Genomic DNA, 18,121 nt, shown 5'->3' with positions numbered 1-18,121 from the left:
GAACGTAAAGTGTTGGCACAGAGCCTGGAGCTGGGGCCACCCACCTCACAGGTCACCTGAGTGTGACCCCGAGTGGGCTCTGGCAGGCGGGGTCCTGACCCCGGCTGCGGGTTCCAGAGCCCCCATTACCTGGCCTGGGTGGCAGGGGCACCAGGTGTACCAGTGCCCTGAGTGCCCTCATCCTCAGGTCCCCCCCATGATGAGGGTCCCCCCAGACTGCCTCACCCCAGCCGGGGAGGCCCACCCTCCACGCCTGGGGGACCCCCAGTCCTGGGGCACTGGGTCCTCCATGTTTGCAAGGGGCCTGGCTGAGGGCAGGGAAGCTTTCAACAAGGATTCTGACCTAAAATCCAGAAGTGGGAAGTCCTCTCCCGCGTTAAGGGGGAACACAGCGGAGCTCGCTGTGGAAGAACGAAGCAGAGGAAAACCAGAAACCCACCAAACGTGGACTTTTGGTGTGGGCTGCTTTTTTCTCCTTCAATTTTTCTTATTTTCCAAATTTCCTACAATAAAACAAGTTTTAAAAAAATCTTATTTTAAAAATATGGAAATCATTATTTCAAAACATAAATTAAGAAAACAAATCAAACTTTAAAAGGGTGACTGAACAGCAAGAACAGAACGCGTTGGCGTTTGCCTGGGACAGAGGGGCCTGGACGCTGCGGGGACACAGGACTGTGGGCTGGGAGGACGCTGCCTCCCCTAACACACGTGCGGGTCTCGGAGCTGGGGCGGGGTCAGGCCCCCGGCGGCCCCAGGCCAGGTGCTGCCTTCTCCAGGGGAGAGGATGGCCCCAGTGACCAGCTCATGGTCAGCAGCCCGGGTAGAGCTCAGCTTGGACCAGAGCAGGTGGCCGGAGACCCCCACCCCCACCCCACACACGCAGGTCCCCTGGCTTCCGGGAAGTCAGGGGCTGAGCGTGGGCAGTGGCGGTCATCTCCTGCAGCCTCCAGGCCCCTGGTGCCAGGGCACCCACGTCCTTCCTGGAAACCATTCAGAACCTGCAGGTCTGGTCTCTCCCTTGAAAGGCTGTCCACCCCTCAAACTACATTCTGTCTCCTATTACTGCCAATAAATCCCCAGTGATCTCCTTTCTCCTTATAGTTTTTAGGGTTACATAAATTTCACCTACGTAATTTTTTCATGCTTGAATATATTACAGAATGCCACTGCTGTTAGAGCAGCTAATTGATAATGTGATTTGTTCTGTTGCTGGGACATAACTCAGAAAGTTATTTCAGAGCCTGTGAGACGGGGACGGCACTCCGGGTAACATTTCTCACGTGAGCAGACGCAGCGTAAGGGAACAGATGTGAGGCTGCACAGATGAAATATTTCCAGAAGCTTTTATTCTTGTTGTTTGGGTGGGTGCCAACATCTTTCTAGAAGAAAGCTCATATTTTTAGTGCTGCTCTGATTTGAATTTATTCCCTGGTCATTAGTTAGCTTTTTTTAAAAAAACTGGAACATGTGTATATATTTGAAAAAAGGAAAAATCAAACAGAAAAGATGGGACTCACCACCTTTCAAGATTACCAAAGATGAGCTTTTTCTTTATCTTTTCTGTTGAATTAATTACAGATTCACAGGAAGTTGCAGACAGTACAGGCAGGGCTGGCCCTGCATGTAGCTTCCCCGGGGCAATGTCAGAAACAGCTGCCAGGAGCTGAGGCTGGTGCAGCCCTGGGCACGCTGTGGCCACATTCCCTTTTCACTGCTTCTTACAGGTGTCTGCACCGGTGTTTGTGTGTGTGTGTAAGCTGTGACATGTCACCCCACATATAGATTGGTGTCACTGACACAATCAAGATGCAGAACTGGTCTGGCACCCCAGGGTCTCCCAGGGCCCAGCCTGCAGCCCCTAGGGAGGGGTGAGTGGGGTGTTTTCTTAAATATCCACAGCCCAGCGCCACCAGACCCCCAGAGCCCTGCAGGAGGTGGGTCTGCCTGGGAAACAGCACCACAGGCTCCTCCCCCAGTGAGGCCCTCTCCCTGCACAGGCCCCTTCAGGGCCCCAGGAACTGCCGGGTGCTGGGGACATCAGGGCCAGCAAAGTCCAGGGCTGGCCACTCAGCCAAGAGGCATTTGGAGAGAGTGGGTGCCCCGCTCAAATTCTGCTGGGCCCCATGGACATGCAGTCCCCACAGTGGGAGAAAGGTGCCCAGAGTCAGAGGGGCCAGCAAGGGGGTCAGAGGGTGGGCACTGCCCTGGGCGGGGGCTCCACAGCCTGGAGTGTTCTGGAGGAGCACAATCCTGCCCTTCTATGCCCTCGAGTCCCCCCGGGGCGTCTCTTCGGACGCTGAGGGACATGGGCACAGAGCCAGGAGAGTCAGGCCTCCTGCGGAGCACAGCAGGCAGAACCGCCAGGCTGCACCATGGAGCCAGCCCCACAAGGCTCACGTCACCCTGTGGCGGCTCTCTCCACTTGTCGTGGTGTGTCGGGTCCCAGGCTGAAGACACAGCCCCAGCCTGAGCCCTGGTGGCGGGAATGCACAGGACCGGCTGACACCCAGTGGTGCTGGAGCTTGGCTGGCCTGTCTCTCCCTCCCATCTTGCTGGCCGCAGTCTCACGCGGACTGGAGGCCCTGGGCTGGGGGCAGGGCCGTGCAGCCCTCAGGGACAGCCTACAGTGGCCACACGTGCCTCTGCAGAGCCGGCTGGAAGGAGGACATGCCCCTTCCCTGGGGACACGCCTCCTCTACTGGACGCGGGCCCCCGGGGAAGGCCCCAGGCGGAGGGCTGGGGCTCATTTCAGCGTGCTCCCTCTGTGGAGGCTGAAGGAAGTGCTGGTGTCCCTGCGGCGGGCAGGAAGGGGTGGCAGCCAGAACCATCGCTGGTTCCAGACCGAGCCCCTGGGGCACAGGCACCACACCACCACAGAGGCTGATTCAATTGTTTACTGAAGCACCTCAACTGAAAACAAGTCTGTCCTGACATGGCTTCTGATCAGGACAGGGCAGGAGCGCCTGGGATGTACTCTGAGAGGGGCTGTCCCCTGAGGGACCAGGAGCCTTGTCCCCAGGGAAAGGAGTCTACCGTCAGCCAGAAGTTGTCTGTGGAGGCCCACGTGCTGCTGAAGCCTTGTAGGAGGTGGAGACCACCCCTGTCCCAACACCCCACGGGGACCCGGCCCCCCCCTGGATTGAGACCACCCTGGGTGCACAGGGCAGGGGAGGGTGCTAGGGGTTGACCCCTGATGCATTCCTCACCCCACCCACCCCTCTGAGCCCCAGAGATATTCTCCTCCCTCCACGAGGGTCCTGTGGGTGCTGGGTGGTAGGCGGTCTGGAGCGGGGGAGCCACAAAGCAGGCCAGACCCTGGGTGGGTCCTGGCCTGACAGTGGTGATGGAGGCAGGCGCCGCCGTGAGCAGAACTGGAGGGGTGGAGGGAACCTGGGTAGTGCAGCCCTGCAGGAGGCACTGGAGGAGGGGCTGGGGCCGTGGCCAGGGCCGGAACTCCTGAGGAACTGGGAGGGACAGCCGTAGGTGGGAATGGAGTGTGTCCAGGGCGGTGAAGCAGGGCTGTTGGGAGGCGGGGCCCAGGCCTCCATCAGCCGATGGCCAGGTGTGGCAGCCCATAGAGGACCAAGTTGAGGGCAACAGGGAGCAGCTTAGAGCCGTGGGGCAGTGGCCGGAACATGAATTTCTCCCTGGAGGTCTGCGGAGACTCACCTGAGGGGAGAGCGGGACAGGGGCCTGTGAAATGCGAGGCTCATGGGCGGCAGGACGTCCGGCCATGGGGGCAAGCAGGGAGGGAGGTGAGGGTGCTCCTGGCTCTGCCTCTGGATGCAGCCCGGGCCTGGACGCTGCCACATGTCCTTTACAGATGGGGACACTGAGGCTGGAAGGCAGCCAGCGCACAGCCAGGGAGTGACCGACCGCACCAGGACTGGACCTGCCTGACCCCAAGGCCCACTCTCCCTTCCACACCACGGCCTGGCACTGAGTGCTGTAAGAATCCAGAAGGTTCTACCAGCTCGCGCTGCCTCTGCTACAACCGGCTGCCACCACTGACTGCAGGGAAGGCCTGCACAGGATCGGGGTTTGTCCCTCCGCGCCCCATGGACGTCAAAACCAACAGAGGTCGCAGGAGCCATGGTTCGCCCCTCCTCTACCTGATGGAAGAGGAACGTGCTGGCGGCTCTTCAGCCAGCAGAGCCACGGGGCTTCTGTTTCTGTCCCGTTTATCGCTCCTGTTCCCAATAAGCTGGAATCCTACCCACCTCCACCCACCTGCCAACACCTGTTCACTCACCCACTCACCCATTCATGCACTCACCCATTCCGTCACTCACCCACTCACTCGTTCACTCATTTAGTCCTCACCCGCCCACTCTCTCATTCATGTTCTCACTGATTCATTTGCTTACTCATCCATTCATTCATTACTCACTCATTTGCTCACTCACCCATTCGTTCCCACACCCATTCATTCCTGTACTCTTTCATTCATTCTCTCATCCAGTCATTCACTCATTCAACAAGCATTTATTCAGCAACTACATCCCAGGCACTGCAGACTATGTGATTTTTAAACGTTAAGCTCCGTTTTGTGTGGTATACTTTGGAGATTTCATGATTTTGAATCACCCTGGGATGTGTCTTTCTCAGTTATGGCAGGTTATTCCTTTAAGGTAGAGCTATAACCAGCATTGTATTGAAGTTGTTTTCACACCGCTAGCTGTGAAGCTGTTGCCAGTGTGACATCAGGGTTCCGCTTGCTCTGAAGGATGAGCGGGGGGCTTCCTCGTTCCCAGAGAGTGTCCCTGGCTTTTAGAATCTGTGTGACTTGAGCTGCTGCAGAGACGAATCAGCAGTTCTGATGCTGCCGTGCCCCCGGGGCCTCTGACACCAGCTCTCCCTGTGGGCCCCTGTTCCTAGGAGGCGCCTGCTGACCTCTGGAGGCCGTGCAGGAACACGGCAAGTGGGGATGCCTCGACCCTCAGGGCTGCGGGGACGGCGGTCTCGAGGGGCAGCACACAGCCTGAAGGGACAAGCAGTGAGGCGGGAAGCGTTCTAGTTACCGTGGTTGGCCACTTCGCTGGCTTCCATCTTCTGAAGGAGACGGACTGCTCTCCCGACCGGCTTGCCGAGTGTCAACAGATCTAGAGCAGAAACTCCCTTCAGACAGGCTGTGGACACTGCGGCAGGCTTCTGGGGAGGCCTGAAGGGCTGCGAACAGGCCCGAGGTGCCCACTTCCACTCACTTTCCCACAAGATGCTGGCACGCAGCGCATTGTCCTGCAGGAGTGTCGGCCACTGGTTCGCCAAGATGCTCCTGACCCCCACCAGACTCAGAAGGATGGCAGTCTTGAGAGGCCCCTCCAAGGACAGCTGGGGTGCACTGCAGGGGACCCAGCTCCCTGGGCTAGTACCAAGGGCCCCCCACCCCCGTCCACAGCCCAAATGGCACCAAGTGTTGGAACGTGTACTTAGACTGACAGCTCTTAGAGCTCTTGAAAGAATCCAGAATTCCCACACATCCCCAAGTTAGCTGGCATCTAACGAGGAAAGGCGTTTCAGAGCGCTGCCACATCCCTCCAGATGGCTCCCAGTCACAGGGTGGAGTCAGGAGGGGAGGCCTCCACCACAAATGGGAGGGCCCCCTCCGCCACCTCGGCAGCCCACAGAGGCCCTGGGGCTTGTGACACAGGGAACTCTGAAGCCAGGGTGCCCCAGCTGCCGGCCCTCTGTCTCCTGGCCCAATCCCGCAGGCCTCAGGGCTCCAGCCTGGCCTGGAGTCGGCCGCAGGAGCTGCCCCCCACCCCCGCGCCCCCAGAGACTTTGCCAGGGGAGGGTTTGGGAAATCATGGAGCCCTGGCTCCCTTGTGGGGCTCTGCCCGTGGGTTCAGGGGCACTCTGTCTCCCTGCGTCCCCAAGGGGCACAGCCAGTGCTCATCTACCGCCCAGGCCACCCCATCAGTGGCCCGGCTGCCAGCTAGAGCCGTGCGGAGGGGACTTCAGGCACCTCTTGTTCTCTGAGACCTCCAGCTGCCGCCGCATGCTCTCGTAGGACCGAGTCAGGTCCAGCACGACCATCATCTGGCACTCTGCAGGGCATGAGGGGCGGCTCAGGGGCTGGGCACCCGGGAGAGGAGGCCATGCAGGCTGGCGTCACCCAGGGCGAGGGTGGGTCATGGAAACCCAGCCCAGTCTGCCCGAGCCTCAGACCTGACGACCACAGGCCCTTTCTGGGGTCCACTGGCCGCACAGGCACACGGGAGCCATGGACCCTTCACAGCCTCCCTGTGTGACGAGGCTGGGCCATGGGGAAGGGGTGGGAAGCCCACTCCGGGCCTGCTGCAGCTCTCCCCGCCGGCAGAGGGGTCTCAGCTCCCAGCACTCCACACTGACAAGGCGTCCCAGCCATGGGGCAGTCACAGGCACACCTGGCCCAGGTCCACTGAAAGAGGCGCCAGTGTCCGCAATGCAAGGCTTGGGTGTGAGTGTGCAGGGAGCCCCAGGAGCACAGAGCCGACGCCCCACTTCCCCGCAGGCGGGCAGGCAGAATCTCCAGCTGTGCGAGGACAGGCCTCAGCTGGAGCAGCAGGGGCCCCCGGCGATGCTGTGGCCCTGCGTGCCGCCTGGGGAGCTTACAGGTTTCTCCGACTTCACTCGCCATCTCTTGAGACGGCTTGCAATGAAAGTACCCAAGAAGCCCTGTTTCCACCTCCCCCTGGGGTAAGGAATCCTTCCAGGTGACCTGCACATGGGTGGGGGGCATCTCTGAAGGGTCCCCTGAAAGGGCCCCCCACCCGCGACTGTGCAGAGTGGCCAGCTGCCCAGGAGAAGGTCACCCCCAAGAAGGCCAGACCAACCCCACAAGTGTCCTGGGGGTGGGGGCACTGATGCCCTCCTCTGCTCTCAGTGGACCAGAGGGCGGGGGGGGGGGGGGCAAACAAAGCCCAGAGTGCCCACCTTAGACCAGAAGAACTGGGGGAGGGGTTGAGATCAGCGTGTTCTGGAAATGCACCCCCAGCCTTCCTGGACTCTGTAGGCCCAGTCCCACAAGGACAACCGCCCAGCTCCTGACCCCCACCAGGCCTGCTGGTCTGGAAATCTGAATCAGAGTCTCTGAGAAACAGAGAAGGGGCACCGAGGCAGGGGCTTCCTCCCTGGAGCCGCTGCCCCCCCAGCCCCTGTAAGACAGATGCTGCCTGAGGAGATGCGGGGCCTGCTCTGTCCCTGTGTGGGTTCATCTCCAGCCCCTGGGCCTGGCGAGGAGTCGGGCTTTCAGGACACTGAGAAGATTGGCCTCACCTTGTAAGTTCATGGCCGCCAGCCTTTCCACTAACACGTGTGACAGCATGCTCTCCATCCCATAGAAGAAAAAGCCGCTGCAGCTGTCCAGGAGCTGCTCCCACTCAGCCTGGCTGCAGAGAGAAGGGGAGTGACGGCGTATGGACTGGCAGCAGATGTCCAGGACGCCGCAACTGGGACCAAGTCTGTCCTGAAGCCCTCAGGGCTGGGTTGCAAGCGGAACACCCTCCCAGGGACTGTCCTGCCTGGTCTTCACTCCACCACCCACTCCCTTGCTAAGACAGAATCAGGACCCGCTTTCCCAGCATCCTCAGACACCTCTATCCTGTGTTGACTCTCAGGGGCCCTGGGTGGCTGGTCCAAGCAGCTCTCCTGAGAGTGGACCTCGTGTCCCTGGAATGAACCCGTCTCACTGGACAGGGGCTCTGGAAAGTGCTAGAAGGGCACTTCCCTGATAGCCAAGCACGCTCAGGTCCCCAAGGGCACCCACAGGATACTGTCCCTCCCCCCAGAGACCCAGTGCCTGTGGTTGGGGTACAGATCCTGTGCAGGACTGGCTGGGCCTGGTGCAGGGACACACTCTTGGGTACCCAGGTTCTCCTCTGTAAAGTGGGGATGAGGACAATGACACCCTCATCCAGGCACAGTGAGGACCAAGGAGCCCAGTGTGTGAGGAAAACAAGCCAGACCCCAGGAGCCTCTGTGCCAGCGAGGATCGGGGGTCAGGGCAGGAGGGAACCTGAGGGAGAGAGGGGGAAAAGGAAGGGACTGAGGACACCAGTCCCCCCCGGGGTGTGGCGCCCCCTGCAGCGGGCTCACTTAAACCACCCCCCAGGACAGTACCCTGAGAGCCCAAACGCGAACCTTGGAAAGTGTGTGCTGCCCAGATGTCCCACCCATCTTGCAGTGAACATGTCTTGGTATCTTCCCAAAATTTCCCGGGTTACGGAGACAGGAGTCAGCGTCTCTGCAATGAGAACTGAATGTTGACAACACGCAGGAGCTCTGTCACATGAGGAGCACTGGGGGCTGCGGCGGGCCCTGTGCCCTCGGTGCCTTGTTGTGGCGCCTGGGCCTAGAGCTCTCCTGGGGTGCAGGCCCGGTGGAGTTGATGTTTGCTGCTCACAGAAATGGAGTGCTTCCCTCCTTGTGGAGAGATTTTAGAAGCCAATGTAACAAAAGGAAAACCCAAGGCGTTAAACCCTTGGAGGGGCAAGGCCCGCACTTGGCTCGTGCACACACTGAGGCCTGAGCAGAGGGATGCCAGGCGCCGCCCCAGGTCCGATCTTCACATGCTGCTGTCCTGACTTGGCCGCAGTTGTGGGGGAGGGGCCCTGAGGCACACGGGCATCCCCGGGGCCAGCGTGACCCCAACCCCCCACAGGCTTTGTGACACGGGGCAGCCAGAGGCGGAGGCCGTGGGCAGGACGTGGGGGCGGAGGCAGAGGCGCCTGAGGCACGGCACTCTGCCTGCGCTGTTCCGTGGGCGCTGTGGGTGGGGCGCGTGTGCTATGAGCTGCGACGAGGCGCGTGGGAAGTGCTCACCTATGCCCTGGGCCTCCTCATAGGGGTCCACGATGACTGGGCCTTGGTTAAGGAGAAACAGGGCCACAGGCTCGGGTGTCTCGGGCAGCGGCCCCGTCAAAGGATACACTTGAAGTCGTCTGAGGCGACTAAGATGCAGTCAGTGGGGATGACACGGGGCGTGCTGCCCTGTAACAGACAAGGTCCGTCGATGTGTCCCAGGAGGCAGTCTGGCCCTGCTGCAGCCAGGCAGGGGCCAAACCTCGGGCCCAGAGCCACCTGTGGGACGCCAGACACCCCGTCCCACCTACCTTCCAGCCCTTCTTTCCTGGACTTCTCTTCTTTAGCTCTTTGCCTTTGCCATCCTTCTTTTTCATGTTCCCTTCTGTTGAGGACAAGAAAAAGAAGTGGTGATCTTCTAGAACCAGATAGAGGTGGTGGTATACAACACTGTGAATGCACTAAATGCCACTCAATTGTTCGCTTCAAAATGGCTAATTTTATATTATGTCAATTTCACCTCAATAAAAAAAAACAAGAAGTAGTGAAGAAAAATGATTATAATTTTTGTAAAGTTGAAATGGCAGTACTTTCTCAAATGTGAAGACTCACAGGGCTGGGGGAGGCATGGGCCAGGAGACCTCAAGAAAGGAACAGTTTCCAGAGGCTCCCAGGCCCGGCTGGCTGACCATTCACACACCATGTTGAGCACCCACCAGTGTGCCTGCCGAAGCAAGCCTCATCACAGGGCCAGGTCCTGCCAGTTCCTCTGCCTTCTGCATAAGGATTTACAACCTGTCCCCTTGCTGTACTCCACTGTTCTGGTGGCTCGTAGATTCTTCTGGAGGTTCTGAGAGTAAAGAAGTCTCTTCCTTTCTTTCTGCCCTCATGTCTTTCATTTCTGTCTGCACTGGAAGGACGATGTGAGGCTCTCAGCCATGTCCCCACTTTTTTTGTTCCAACCAATTTTTGTCTTTTTTGTCTATTTTGTCTGCTTCTGTATTTATTGCAGCCTTTCCTAGGCTTTCTTCGGGATTTTCTGCTCTTGCTCTAAGTTCTTAAATCCAATGCTTAGTTTATAAGCTGCCAATGCTTTTCCTTTCCTCACATAAACACCTACAGCTACAAAGTCCTCCTGGGTTCTGCTGCGGTGACATCGCGATTGTCTTTGACATTCCCATGGCCATTTCTTCTGAGTCCCGAGTGACATTTAGACATGTGTTTTTAATTTCTAAGTGTACAGCGACTTAAGAAATCCCTTCTTAGGTCACTGGTTTCTAACTCAATCACACTGTGGACTCGGCCAATTCCTCTGATCATTCCACAATGTGCACTTGAAGGATGTCTCTACCGTTCAGATGCAGCTCCACCTGCTCGCCACGCCGCGGCTGCTGTTGAATGATCCCAATCTCCTCTTCTTCCTCTTTTCAGTTGTCTCACCCACCAGGAACGAGGGCTGGAGCCCCCCCAGCGGATGGACCCGCCACTCACGCCCAGGGTTTGGGTTACGTGTGCTTCACCTGCTCTGAGGCTAGTTTCTCTTCCTGATGAACTGACCGCTGTCCGGCTGTGCTGGCCCGTGCCCAGCAGTGCTGCAGCTGCACAGTCCTTCCCGCCGACAGTGACACAGCCGCCATTCTGCTCACTCTGCTGACCATGCTTTCCATTCTGTGGCTTCCTGAGGCAGTGTCCTTTTGGTTCAGGTGTGTCTCTGGTGAGCAGCACCTGACAGACGTCCTTCTAACCTCGCTGTCCTGTAGGGGCAGGTGTGGCTCATTGCTTTTTTCTGGTTAACGATCTAAATGGACTAATTTCCACCCCTGATGATTTACATCTATCCGTCTGTTCTCTGCGTGCCGCTCTGTCCTCGGTGCTTTCTAATGGGATTGAGGTACTTGGGTCACCTGTTTTTCTTATTCATTTTCCTCTTCGTTGCTTTGAAGTTCATACACCAATTCTATCTTTGGTGGTTATCCTCAAAGCCTTACCACGGATATTTAACACCCAAGCAGCATCCCTCCAGTGTGAACAGCCAAGGCTCTGACACATCACTGTGGGGTCTGCAGGATCAGTCCTCTTTGTGACCACTCAGGAATGCATTTAAAAAGACTTCACTCACATTCACTAGAATTTTAGTGAAGTTGTGTTGTGGTGAGAGTCTGTATTAGTTTCTCGTGGCTGCTGTAACAAATTACCACAAAGGCAGGGGACTAAAACAACACAAGTTTATCATCTCACAGTTCTGGAGGCCAGAAGCCAAAAAGGGATCCCAGGGGACAAGATTCAGGTGTGGGCGGGGCTGGGTCCTCTGGAGGCCCTGCGGAGGCATCTGTGTTCCTCAGCTCATGGACCCTCCCTCCATCTCCAGAGCCAGCAATGTTGCACTTTCTTGGCCTCTCTGACCTCCGCCTCCCCCTCATAAGGACCCTTGTGATGACATCAGGCCACCGGGTCATCCAGGATCATCTCCCTACCTCAGGGTCCATCACAGAGTCACATGTGCATGGTCTCTTGTCATGTCAGGTCACATACTCACAGTTTCAGGACATCTTTGGGGGCTGTTACTCTGCCGACCCCATCACCTGTTCCATGCTCTCCCATTGCTGCTACAACACTGCAATGCAGGGCAGTGCGACAGGAAGGCCCTTTCCAGAAACGGGGTGCAGACAGTTGGGACTCAGGTGGAAAAGGAAACTTAGACCTTACCTCATACCACACACAAAAATCAATTTCAGATGGAGGGTAGATAAAAATGTGAAAGGCAAAAAAACAGACATATGAACAGCTTCAGGATCCTGAATTAAGAAAAGACTTTGGGGGAAAAAAAAACCCAAAAGCACCAGCTATTAAAAAAGATTGATACATTGGACTATATTGAAATGTTTTGATCATCAAAAGACCCCATTTAGGAGAATGAAAAGACAAGCTTCAGTGTAGGGGGAGACATCTGTAGTTCATATAAATGATAAGAAAATTTACATCCAAATATATGAAGAAACTTTACAAACCTACAGAACAAAACACAGATAAGCCAGCAGAAAAGCTGGCAGAACACTAGAACAGGTTCTCCGCAGACGAGGACTTGTGAATGGCCAGCAAGAAACGAGGGGCTCCGCCTCACCAGCAGGCCAGCGGGACTTACGCCCGAGGCCCCACCCTAACCCCACATGGCCCCTCCTCGGTGTGCACCCGGGGAAGCGGCCTCTTGTGCCCCAAGAGGCTTCTAGGAGTGGTATGGTGTGTGTTTTCCACCCCTCACCACCTCCTTATTTAACCTGGTTTCTGTGAGGAGTGCATCTTGGATCTCGCATTTTTATTCACGCAGAGGAGCTCTGCCCTCTAACGGGGGTGCAGAGACCATTCACGGAGACTGTGATCATGGATGTGGCTGGGTTGAAATCTACCATCCTCCTATTTGATTTCTGTTTGTCCCCTCTGTTCTTTGGCCCCTTTTCCCTCTTTTCTGCCTTCTTTGGGTTCGTCGGTATATTTTATGATCACATTTTGTTGTCTTCATTGGTGTATTAGCTATAACCTTTTGTTTTGTTTTTGGTGGTTGCGGTAGGTCCCCCCTTCGGTTCATCACAGTCCGCCATCAGGCCCTGTCCCACCGCGTCACGTACAGCAACGACAACATCCAGGCAGTCCTTCCACTTCCTGCCGCTCAGCCTTGTTCTGTCCTTGTCTCACATTTTATGGTTATGTTAGAAAACTCCACAACACATTGTTATTACTTTTTTGCTCTAAACTGTCAAAATCTTTTAAAGATATATGAAAAATACAAAAAAGGTTTAAAATATTTACCCACATATTCCTCCTTTCTGGTGGTATTTATTTCCTTGTGTAAACGTACCTTTCCATCTGTTTTTCTCCCACCTGAAGAACACTCTTTAGCATTTCCTGTAGTGCAGGCAGGCCTGCTAGTGAAGAATTCTTTCAGTTTTTCTGTACCTGAAAAAGTCTTTATTTCACTGTTTTTAAAAGTTATTTTCAAAAATATCTCAATTGACAGACCTTTTCTTTAATAATTTAGATGTTGTCCACTGATTGCTTGCATTGTTTCTGTTGAGAAGTCTGTTGTCACTCTTGTATTTCTTTCTTGATCCACAATGTGTATTTTTTCTTTGTCTGCTTTTAGAATACTCTGTCACTCGTTGATAAACCAATAAATCATTGACTGGTTTTAATCAATCTGATTATGATGTTCCCTGGTATAGTTTTCTTTTTGTTTTTTGTGTTTTGGCTTCATGGAAACTCTTGGATCTGTGGGACTACAGTTTTCATCAAATTTGGGGGAAAAAATTGGCCCTCACTACTTCAAATATCCCCCCTCTTTGAAAATTGTGATTACAAGTATATTAGGCTGTGTGGAAGTGAATGACAGAAACCTCAACTCAACTGGGTGGGAGGCATGCAGGGGGAGCCATCACCCCATCCCACATCCTCACAGCACCAAACAGGTACAGAGAACACTGCACCTCCAGCAGGAAGTACAACTACTTTACCATGAAAGAAGATTTCTCTCCACCAGGCAACAGCCCAGCCAATGAGAAATGCCACAGCTCAGCTAATGAGAAATGCCACAGCCCAGCCAATCAGAAACACCACAGCTAAGTCAATTAAAAAATGCCACAGATCAGCCAATGAGAAATGCTGTAGCTCAGCTAATGAGAAATGCCACAGCTCAGCCAATGAGAAACTACTGCTGCCCTGATCTTTTACTCTCCCCCAGTGGGCTTTCCTTTAGAAGAGCCCCTCCCTCTCCCCCTTTTCTCTATAAAAGCAGCTCCCTTCCTTTGTTCTCTTGATTTACCTGTGATTTGCCACAGCATCGCATCTTGAATTGCAATTCTTTTGCCTATCCCAGAATAAACTTGTTTTGAGATAAAATAGGTGAATTTGCTTTTTATGTTGCGAGCTGCTTGAACTTGTCCAACTGATCACTGATGCTCTGTTCATTTTTTACAGTCTTTTCCTACTGCTATTTCTTCAGGTTCACTAATCTCTTCTTCTGGTATGTCTAACTGCCGTTCATGCTACAGTGTATCTTCCATCTCAGACAATGTGCTTCATCACTAAAGTTTCATTTGCGTGTATCTTCCACATCTCTGCTTGACATGCTCAGTCTCTCCTCTCCCTCCTCAGACACATGAATCACAGTTATAGGAACTGTTTTTCACTAACTCTAGCACCTGCATCATTTCTGGGTCTGTTTCTGTTGATTGGTTTTTCTCTTCATTACGGGTCATGGTTTCCTGCTTCTTTGTATGCCTAATCATTTCTGATTGAATGTCAGGTCAGACATTTTGAATTTTACCTTGTTGGGTGCTGGATATTTTTTATTTCTATATATATTCTTGAGCTTTATTTTGGGATGCAGTTCAGTTACTTGGAATTAGCTTGATCTTTTTGAGGCTTGTTTCAAGTTCTGTTAGATGAGGCCAGAGCAAGTGTCCCCAGTGCAGAGGCAATGCCCTGTGAGTTATATATTTTTTCATTCTTGCTAGTGGAAACTTGAACCATTCCCAGCCCTGAGTGAGCTCTGGAGACTGTCCTCTGCTCCTTGTGGGTGGTTTTTTCCCTGACCTTAGGTGGTTTCCTCTCACACCTGCAATGGCCAGTTCTCAGCTGAAGACATGAGGGGGTCCTCTGCAGACCTCTGGCTCTCTCTCTGTGCAGCCCTCTCCTTCAAGTACCTGGCTGCAAAGTCTAGTCTCCGTGAGTCCCCAGCCCCATCTCCTCCACTCAGGGAGACCGTCAGGCTCTGCCTGGCTCCCTCCCTCCCCCGTGCTGTGGCCTGCAGACTCTCCAGGCAGGAAGCTTGGCCTCACCTGCTTGTTTCCTCTCTCTCGGGATCACTGTCCCACGCTGCCTGGTCTCCAATGTCTGAAAACCATTGTGTCATACGCTTTGTCTGGCTTTTTCATTGTTTCAGTTGGAAGGGCAAATTTGGTCCTTGTTACTTCATCTTGGATGGAAGCAAAGGTCTGATCTCTTTATTTTTAACTTAATTTGATATTTAGTGAGGTGCAACATACATGCAGAAAACTGAACAGAGCACCGGTGTACAGCATGGACAACGGTCAGCGACTGGGCATGTCTGTGCACCCAGCACCTGCGCCCCAGCCCCACGGCCTCGGCAGGTCCTCCCAGGCCTCTCCCTCACTGCCCTCACTACCTTACAAAGGAGTGATGGTGACTGGCTGTTTACTGCCCTCCCCTCCTTTGAAACAGAAGTTTGTGAGGGCAAGAACAATGTCTGATTTCTTCTTCAGTATGTGTTCAGCACCTAACAAAACACGTGGCACACAGGAGGTGTTTTATAAATACCCGGAAATGAGTGCCTAGAAAAATGCTGCAACATTTAATAATTATTTTTTGACAGGAGTTAACATTCTCTTATCATAAAAGTAACTTAAATAGTTCCATTTTAAAATTAAATATTAGTGTGGCTAAGGGTAGCTCTTACCTGTCTCCTCTTTACGGAGGCGATTCCACAGCATTTGGAGAGAAAACTCTCGTGACACAGAGGAGACCGTCCCTTCCCTGAACACAGAGAGACCTTCTAGCGGCAGCTCCAAAAGATGCCTGTCCACAATGAGGATGATGTTGTCTGCAGCCTCGAGATGAACTGTGGGAGGGAGGCACCAGCTAAAAGGCAGCAGGAGACAAGCTCCCAAGGATGGGACAAACCCGCAGGGGCGAGCCTGATGGCCCAAGGTCTGTGTCGTTGCTGAGGTCCTTTGGCTGGAGGTGGCAGCGCCCCCAGCTGGAGACATGGGAACAAGTCTGAGCTGAGCACAGCTGGCAGAGAGCCCGGGCCCCAGGACTTGCCGGCGCTCTCTTCCCTAGAGAGACCCTGGTTTGACGGTGCAGCCACCTCACATCTCAGACCTGGACTCGTTGCTCCTCTCTGGTTCTGAGGACCTGCCCTGGCTCGGGCAGCCAGTCCCAAGGCAGGTCCTGGAATGCCATGGCTCTTACTAACCAGGGAGCTCCCTTTCAAAGGACGAGGATAGTCCAGAGAGGGGTCATGGCTGCTCTGGACAGCTCCTTTAGAGGAAGCTTCTCCAGGTGACCCCAGAGCCCACGGAGCTCCTGCCTGGCTCACTAGAGGAAACCTGCTCTTTTTGACAGGCGCAGCGGTCCTAAGGGGTGAGGCCACCAGACACTGTAGTTCACACAGTAAAACAAGTTTACTCAACACCAAGCGAGGGCCCTTCTTATCTCCACCTGGGGAGTTTTTAGGGCAGAATCTCAATTCACAAACGTGGCCTCAGGTAGGCAGACTCTGACCTCGCAACTGGAGTGTAACAGTGACCTGTTTTCCTAAGAGCCCCACACATTCTGGCACTGTGGAAGGGGGGCACCACCAGGCGCTTCTGGAATGGAAGTGCTTTTTGGTAAAGTAGCCGCCCCTTTTCCCTTCTGCTCAATAATTCATTGTGTGAGATAGAAAAGTAGACAAAAATAAAATAAATGAGCGATTTATAAAATCCTAGGCTCCAGGTGAAAGATTAAACCCTTGCAGACACTTAACGCTCCTTTCTAGTTGTGGATTTGAGGGATGTTAGCACATTTCAAACATTTTTAAGCCCATCAAGTGAGAAAGAAGGGCTCTGTCCTGAAGGTGCAGAAACAACCATGAAGCCACCGGCAGCTCAGGCCCGGGGCTGCCCCCATGCGCGCTGACCTTCTCCTGGCGTCGGGCTAAAAGGAGAGCATTCATCTTTTATTCATGAACTCAGTAGACCACTGACCCGGAAGGCCCACTTCGCCCTCCTGTCATCCGGGACGCAAGCTCCGGATGGTGACGCGGACGAGGTATAGGGCAAGGGTCGCACATCGTTACTGCTGTTCATACACATGTGTCGAGCTGCCGGGTCCCCAAGCAAGGGCAGGTCTGCTGGGTTACGTGGTGCTGTCCATAGGGTTGCACAAACCCCCACAGAAGGTGCTGGTCAGTGGCTGTGTGCACCACCTTCTGTGGGCCTTCCCCCCACCTGTGGGTGCTCAGCACCCTGGGAGACACTCAGAGGGAGGCCCCCAGGCAGGGCCTACCCAGCAGCTGCAGAGAGCCTGTCTCTCTGTGGAGAGCCCCAGCCTACGTGCTCAGCAGCAAGCCCTCCGCTCCAGAGGGCAGATGCCTGCGGCCTTCACGGCCTCCTCAGCTGCTGCTCACCCTGGGGCAGGGACGGCTTCCTCTCCTTGTCTTTGCTCTTTGATTTCCCCAAATCCGCGACAATCGTGGGGGCCTGTATTCTGAAAGTCAAAGGCATATATTCAGGTTTTAGAAATACATGGAAACGGCACACACAGAGATGAGAAGCGTCTCTGTGGACTGTCTCACTGTAAGGCCGTGCCTGCCACTCTCCACAGCTCATTTTCGGGGCCGGCCTCACTGCTGTGAGGGGCCCGGGATAACTGCGCACAGACGTGAGCAAGCAGGGCTCAGGACGGTCCCCGATCTACTGCGAATCCAGAGACTGCCGTGTGCCCATCCCCTCCGCCTTCTTTCCTGCCAAAAGTAGGTCAAGGGGCCCTGGCTCCTCAGCCCACATGGGGGCCAGGGGCTCAGAGGACCAAGGGGATACTGTGGGGGGCTCCCGCAGAAAAAGTTTTAAGCAGAACCAGGACTTCTTCCCGACAACAGACAGGATGGAGTTGGGCATCCTGGGTGTGAAGGGCCTTTGCACATCTCCCATTTCAGTGGAACACAGTCCGAGTCAGCACAGAGAGAAGCCCACTGAGCATGCGGTGTCACAGTAGCAGAGAGGCATATTTCCACATGTGAACAAGATCAGGAAAACAGGTCTGACTTTCCACCCGTCCTACAGACAGTCACTCAGCTCGCACTGGGATTCTGGAGAGTTCTGGGGTCTAAGCTAGCCTTCAAGCTAAGCCCCCCGCCTGTCTGCTCCTGCCCCCGGGTGTCACATTCCCGACTGCTCCCTGCACTTGAGGGGACTTGTGGGGACAGAGAGACCCTGTGACCTCCCACCTGTTCGGAGGAGATGCCAACTTTGTGCCACCCCCCCGAGGGCCCTGGCAATCCGGCTAGTGCCTCCTCTCGCCCTCCGCGGCCGCCCTCAGTGCAGGGAGCTGTTCAGTCCCTTAAACAGCTCAGGCTGCAGCCCAGCGACAGGTACCCGGCTTCAGGGCAGCTGAGCAGCGGGAAGAGCGGCCTCAGATAATCCTCCATGGGCTTCAGAACGTCGTCGCTGAGTCTCTGCACAGAGCTTCCCTCCCCTTCAAGGTGCGCGCTTTCCGTTTCCTGTCTCAACCCAAACAACAGCCTGTGAGCAGGGGGTGTCTGAGGGGACCTCGTAAAATCCCC

At 54.9% G+C, this 18,121-nt stretch overlaps 1 protein-coding gene across 7 annotated transcripts in view; it reads right to left on the bottom strand.

Annotated features, from left to right (window-relative positions):
• Window positions 1–1,337: 1,337 nt before the first annotated feature.
• CFAP46 (cilia and flagella associated protein 46) overlaps window positions 1,338–18,121 on the bottom strand; it is a 136,711-nt gene continuing 119,927 nt past the window's right edge. For 2 of the 7 annotated variants that reach the window (XM_014856853.3, XM_070520533.1), the window contains exons 48-59: window positions 17,934–18,058; window positions 16,967–17,046; window positions 15,254–15,415; window positions 9,096–9,169; window positions 8,913–8,973; window positions 8,806–8,841; window positions 8,125–8,227; window positions 7,261–7,373; window positions 5,969–6,050; window positions 5,208–5,344; window positions 5,025–5,105; window positions 1,338–3,672 (exon numbers count right to left, since the gene is read on the bottom strand). In XM_014856853.3, coding sequence (XP_014712339.3) covers window positions 3,551–3,672; window positions 5,025–5,105; window positions 5,208–5,344; window positions 5,969–6,050; window positions 7,261–7,373; window positions 8,125–8,227; window positions 8,806–8,841; window positions 8,913–8,973; window positions 9,096–9,169; window positions 15,254–15,415; window positions 16,967–17,046; window positions 17,934–18,058 — 1,176 coding nt within the window. In that variant the 3' untranslated portion in view covers window positions 1,338–3,550. Of the gene's footprint in view, window positions 3,673–5,024; window positions 5,106–5,207; window positions 5,345–5,968; window positions 6,051–7,260; window positions 7,374–7,766; window positions 8,000–8,124; window positions 8,228–8,805; window positions 8,842–8,912; window positions 8,974–9,095; window positions 9,170–15,253; window positions 15,416–16,966; window positions 17,047–17,894; window positions 18,059–18,121 lie in introns of those variants that run through there. The other 5 variants (XM_070520547.1, XM_070520541.1, XM_070520554.1 and 2 more) reach the window with 5 other exon arrangements.

Source organism: Equus asinus, chromosome 2 (assembly GCF_041296235.1).
Source record: "Equus asinus isolate D_3611 breed Donkey chromosome 2, EquAss-T2T_v2, whole genome shotgun sequence".
NCBI lineage: Eukaryota > Metazoa > Chordata > Mammalia > Perissodactyla > Equidae > Equus > Equus asinus.
This window is presented reverse-complemented; position numbering and strand designations above follow the sequence as displayed.